Source organism: Haplochromis burtoni, unplaced genomic scaffold (assembly GCF_018398535.1).
Source record: "Haplochromis burtoni strain Fernald_Lab_line unplaced genomic scaffold, NCSU_Asbu1 Contig_690, whole genome shotgun sequence".
Lineage (NCBI taxonomy): Eukaryota > Metazoa > Chordata > Actinopteri > Cichliformes > Cichlidae > Haplochromis > Haplochromis burtoni.
The window spans coordinates 207,259-213,667 of NW_024583051.1; the positions used below are offsets into that span (position 1 = coordinate 207,259).

General features: G+C 38.5%; 1 protein-coding gene across 2 annotated transcripts in view; it reads left to right on the forward strand.

The window, feature by feature from the left end:
* LOC102308069 overlaps positions 1–6,104 on the forward strand; it is an 18,654-nt gene extending 12,550 nt beyond the window's left edge. Inside the window, exons 2-6 of one of the 2 annotated variants that reach the window (XM_042215238.1) lie at positions 3,610–3,726; positions 3,889–3,957; positions 4,117–4,167; positions 4,265–4,327; positions 4,459–6,104. In XM_042215238.1, the coding sequence (XP_042071172.1) occupies positions 3,610–3,726; positions 3,889–3,957; positions 4,117–4,167; positions 4,265–4,327; positions 4,459–4,535 (377 nt within the window). In that variant the 3' untranslated portion in view covers positions 4,536–6,104. The remainder of the gene's footprint in view (positions 1–3,609; positions 3,727–3,888; positions 3,958–4,116; positions 4,168–4,264; positions 4,328–4,458) is intronic. The other variant, XM_042215239.1, reaches the window with a different exon arrangement.
* The last annotated feature ends 305 nt before the right edge of the window (positions 6,105–6,409 follow it).

A 6,409-nucleotide genomic window follows, 5' to 3' on the forward strand; every position in this document is an offset into this window, starting at 1 on the left:
TTTTCCTTTTGCAAGTCTCAAAGCTCGACTTAGAGCAATTACTTCTGCTCTTTGGGCTGACTGCTGCCCTTCAAGTCTTCCAGCCTCTTTCACTTCAAATGCAGCCCCTTTCCTACAAACTACCGCGTAGCCTGCTTTTAATCCTTCTGGAACAGCTGGAACGCCTCCTGAAGAAACTGGAGGAGGAAGGCGTAGCAACACCACGTAGTGTAGCACAAACGCTTTATGCATTGGAAAAGGACTTGGCGGCCTCAGGAAAAAGCAACACACGAAAATCCAGAGAAGTGTCAAACCTGGAGAGGGGAGGATTCGCCCCAAATTTTCAGGCTCCCACAGGAATGACGACCCTTCGCTCAGGGAGGGTCCTGGAGGAACCAAGAGATAAAAGACCGTCCATCTTTGAAAAGAATCGGAAGAAGACTGGTGTATTGCCAACTGAAGAAGGGCAGCGTGACGCAGAGGAGGAATTACCCCTGACAATGCCTTTATTGACGGGTGCACGGGGTGAACCAGTTTACCACCCCTATAATATCAGAGATCTTGAGGCTCTGGTGAAGCAGCTGCCTCCCATCACAGAGGGAGGAGCGGCTTGGTTGAGAAGACTAGGAAATCTCACAGAAGGAGAGGAGCTAGCCTGTTGATAGGGCAGACTGCCCCCTACTGGTATGATTGTTGTTCCTGCTGTCAGTGTGGTCCTGGGATTATCTTCTGTTACGCCAAACCAGAAAAAACGAAATCAGGTTTTTTTTTCTCTTTCTCTCCAATTACAGAATCATCCATCCACTCTCTTCTACTTATACAATTCACGGTCAACCCACGCAGACATTGGGACACCATTCAAATTACACACAGAAAGGCCCTAGTACCCAGAACCTTCATCTTGTGAGGCAACATTGCTGACAACTGTTTTGACCATGCTGCCTGCAATTGGAAAAAATATTCTCAGTCTGATCATTGGACTCATTTGTGGAGTTTTACTTTTTCTTCTTCTTCTGCTGTTGTATTACTTCAAATATTCAAGGGGTGAGACCATTACCCATCTAATATTAGACTGAATATGATGTAGTTATCCAGAACCACATATGAAGACTACATGCACTGTTACTGCACCAGTGACACAATACATAAAATCAATGCAATTGTCTTTTTTACAGATTCCTTCCTTATGAGGTTGGTTCAAATCTCCCCTCTCCCATCCTGTGTTTCTTTGAAGTTTTACTACATTATGTGTCCCACCAGAACTGGGAGCACAAATCAGAGCTCTGCAACGAACCACATGATCAACCAGGATGAATCTCAAAATGGTCAACATGCTCCTGCTCTCCCAGGTCAGCCTTATCCACAATAAGTTTTATTAATTTTGTTATGCATGTGACATTCTGGCTAGTTTATTTAAAAGATGATCAAATCCAAATATAAAAATTTTAATCATTAATCTAACATTTAGTTGATTTGTATAGGTGAAGCTTGTCTCGATTAATCAGTCGAAGACCACGATGACACACAAAATGCTGAAGTATATGCAGTGAATTATACATGTGTAAACTGTGATTATGATCATTTATGTATAAATGTGTAACTCTTTTAGTTGAATCTGGAGATTTCACATATTCTTTGATTGAGCTTAAAAACTTCACTAAGGAAGGTAAGGATTTTATGTTATAAAAATATAACATACTGTAGTTTAGTGTTAGGGTGGAAGGATCCACTGACAGTGGCCCTGCTAACCAGGGAAGGAAGGAAGGTTGCACTGATCTGACACTTAAATGAACGATAAAAAGTTATCATAAAATCTTATTCTTTAGAGCAAGAAGCTCCAGCAGTCAGTTCATGTGATGGGTTTGGTGTTGACTGAAAGAAAATGTAAATGTCAAGAAAATTAAAGCACTTCATCATTTCTTTGGATCCTGATTATTTGTCCATCCTCTTTTAGATGGCAATGTGTTGTACGCACAGATCTCCCACAATGAAGCTAAAGCCAGAGTCAAAGGTGAGTAAAGTAGTACCTTATTTGTTTTGCTTTCTTATTGGGAAATTCAAAGAAAAAAAACAAAAACAATGAAAGCTTTGCAGTCATCAGTTTTAATGTCACCAGCAGTCACCCTTTTCTTCAATTGCAGGAAAATCAGCTCCTGCAGCAGGTGAGGAAACAGTTTATTCTGAAGTAAGACTAGCAGTTCTTGGTAATTGTACTTTTTCTGCAAAAATCAACTGAACGGAGGACAATGCAGAACTGATTTCTTCTGAATTTAACAAATCATCGGGAAAAAGAAAATGAGATGGAGATTGCACTGTTTTTGAAGTTTAAGAATATATAAAAGACTTGTGTGTTTTGTTTATTATTGTGTTATTGTCATATTATTTTCAAATGCATTACTAGGTACTTTGTTTCTGGCAGCTTGCAAAAAGCATGATTTATTGTCATTTCTTTCACTGAGTTCATGAAAGATGTCACATGATGTCATGAAGGTATCATAGTTTGACAGTGATTAACGTCGTATTTTAACACCAATAAAGTGATTAATAAGAGCTATTTCATACCTGCATATCCTGGCGTGTCCTGAAATTTTGACATAATAAAGCATTCTTCACCAGCACCTCCCTGCAATACTCTATACTATTTAATAGATGTAGTACTTTTAGAATTAATTTTCAATCAATTCAAACCTGCAAAGAAACAGTGATAAATATGTAGCCATGAATGCATATAAAGCAAGATTAAACTGTCACAATGCACGCCGAGAACCACGGCAGAAATGGCAAAAACATTTAACAGGGTTTATTGCAAACACACACTAGTATATTGCACAGGGAGACATAGAATATGCTGGGGTGTGGCGTGGGTGGTGTGGTTACGAGGTTGTGTACCTAGACAGTGAAAGTGATTTACAGGCAGGCACGTCTGAAGGTTAACTGAGAAGAGAGGAAAATAGAGTTAGGATGGTGGCGAGGAGTAGGGAGGCTTGGAGGTGGTGAATATTACTGGTATTGTGCTTTCATCTCCTACGTCATTTCCTCTCTCACCTGAAGACCGCTGTGAGAATCAAGTTCTTTGATTGATTCTTCCATTGCCTTTAACATCATTCTTCCCACAATTCTAAAAGACAAGCTGGAGAATACATAAGTGGACCATCACCTCACTACATGGATACTGAACTACCTCACCGACTGACCACAGTATGTAAGAACTCAGGGCTGTGTGTCGGACAGGATCGTCTGCAGTACGGAGGCCCCACAGGGAACGGTTCTGGGTACGTCTTGTACTTTGTGCCGTGACCAAAAAATTTCCCATGTGTGGGACTAATACGGAGCCCCGCAGGGGTCATGGGAGAAAAAAAAATTAAGACGGACTTTTGCGAGATCTCGCAAGACTAACTCGACTAAAAAAAAAAGACTAAAAAAAAGAGCACAATGCTGACACAATACCCAAGTATGATTTGAAACAGAAGCTTAACGTTTCTATGGGGAGTAAATTACACAGGAGAGAGTGTGTGGGCTGCACCTGGCAGACATTGGTGTATTATCTGTTTCTCTCATGTTATTATAATAACTTATAGTCCAGTCCAGACTTATTCAGTCCAGTTTTTTAAATATGTTTCTCAACTACAGCAGATGTCCCCACTGCTGAAATCTCTTTGTTTCCTGTTCTGATGATCGTTGGACTAATTTCTGGAATTACATTGATTTTCCTCCTGCTCTTGTTGTATTGCTGCAAAAAGTTCAAAGGTGAGACTTTGTTTTTTTTCTTCTTCTGATATTAGATATTTTATTTTTTAAAATGACTAAATAAACAGATGCAGCATAGGGTCATGAAGTGTGAACTGTTCACAAGAATGTATAATCCACAAGAACATAAAACAAACATATTGTTTATAATTTTTAATAAAGGTGCTGCTAATGAGCAAACGCTCAATCGGGATGAAGATCAGCAGCAAGTGTACTCCTCTCTTCTTCATGGTTAGTTTTTCATGTAGTTTCAAAAATTCTGATGCTATTTGCAACAAGACTGTACTTGTTACATCTGCTGCAGCTTTTAATATAAATGTTTTTTGCAAGTATATTTGTGTTTAAATTAGTATCACAGACATGAGGTGACTGATTTTCTCTGACCTGCAGGTGATCGTTGTGTCTATGAGACAGTCAGAAGATGTGAAAACACTGAAAATGGTAAAGTTTACACTTTCATTAATACAGAGCTTGTGGAAGCTGGATGATTATACAATAACTGAGTTTAACATGAAAGTCAATCAGATTCTTATTTCAGGTCCAGCAGAAGGTGATTACAACAATGTCACATCTGGGATTCTCAAAGTCATTAACAAGACAAGTGAGTGCACAAAATGTGAGATTTGAAATGCAAAATATACATTGGTAATTATTCTCACTGATAATAAATGCATTTGTGGACAAAACAGGGGGAGTTTGTTTTGAAATGCTTTCATTTGATCACCTCAACAGGGCAACGTGGTGACCCAGAGGAGAGCTCTGACTACAATGATGTCAATCCAAATTCAGCCACAGCTCTAAAATCTTAACAGCAGCTCTTCAGCTGTTTTTCTCTTTTTCTCTTTAAAGTCTCTTAAAAACTTGAAGTCACTTTTAGTGAAAAGGAGATTTTGAATTCAAAGCAATGATCCTGATAGTCTGAGTTCATGTTTCTTTCAAATATATACCATAGATCCGTTTTTTGTAGCTGTTACATGCTGAATAAATGTGTCAGACTTGTGAAACAGAGTTAAATGAACAAAAAAACAACAACAAAAGAAAAAAAGTCCAAATGGCAAAATCTAGACTTTTAGCCATAAAAGTAAACATGTACAAATAGTAAAATAGGACATAGAACTTTTAGCACAAATCTGTATTTTCATTTCATATGTATGTATCAATGAAATTGTTGGAAAGGCTGTCAACTGTGTGGGAGATCCCCCTTGTGGCGAGAGAGCACAGTTGCACTATTGAGCATAATGGTATATGGTCCAGAGCACAGAGTTTTAACTAACATATAGTAAGAGCCACCTTGCAGACTAACTCAGCAGTGGATGTCTATGCAAGGTGTGAGTTTTGTGTGTCACTAAAGAACTGTGAGTAGACATTGAGCCCTGCCTTTCCAGGCAGGACAGAAATACTGTTAATTTGGGTTCTTAGTGTCATCTTAGTGGTTGATTGACCCAGCCACAAAAATCCATTTAATGGAAAAAAACAAACCAAAAAAAAAAACAAGACTCCACAAGAACCACCTGCAGATCACCCTGTGTGATTCTCCACTTTCCAAAAGACAATCTTGTGCAGCACTTTGTCCATGTCATGAGAAGTGACACTGCGAGACTTCCTATTCAGGCAAACATCAGATGTCTTGTATGACTGTTTAAAAGAACTAGTCCAGGACCAGGTTAATCCTGCAGTGTAAATAACTGCACATACTCTTTCTCCTGTCATTTTGTTTGATTTCTTATAAATATTCAAATTTTATTGTAAATGTTTTTAATCATCTTTTTAAAAGGTTCAAAATGAGTTTCAGGTCAGTTTTTTCATGACAGCTCTTTTATAATAATCTCTCTTATAATATTTAAATATGTGTCCAAATTGTCCATCACTGTATACCATCCAGTATCACACAATCCTGCTGCCAATCTCTCACTCCACACTCGCCTGTGTTTTGGGCCACAACTCATCCCTAAACCACAGTTAGAACTTCATCGTTTCTGAGCTGAAAATCACAGCTCAGAGCTGTCGGTGCTGATTCTCATTCCCTCCTCTTGACACTCTGTGGCAAATTGCCTCAGTATGAGCTGGAGTCCACCATCTTATGAAGCAAGGAAGGAAGTAAGCACAACTGCATTTCACTAGTAAATGTACGTAATCAGATTTCCATGGCAACTCAGCCTTCATTCTTGTGTTGCTTCCTTTATTTGATCTGTGATACGTATACCTCTAATTCTGTAAGACACATTCAAGTCTATAAACAGCTGCTGTGTTTGCAGCTGTGCTCTGCTATCCAAAAATGTAGCTGTGTAACTGAGCTTCATCATCTGAATTTACTTCATCTGATCTCACTGAAAACAGTTTGTACAAGAGTGAAATGTTTGTAAATGTCATTAATCAGATTTTTGTCATTGAGTTTCTTTCTGTTTTTGAAACTAAATGATTATCTCCTGAATTTTTAAAAGACTGTCATTATATAGTTAGACAATCTGAGCAACATTACTGAGTTACTGAATACTGCAAAACAATTTCATTATTTATTAATACAGTAGTTACGAATACTTGTAAGAAAACAGAGAGGAGCTGAGAGAGGACTTCATCTTGTCTCACAGTCACTTCTGGTTAAGGACACCATTTCCTTTTTAACTTGTGCGCGCTTACTTCCTGTGAGTGAACTTATGACCAAACTAAAATTTCACCATAAGGT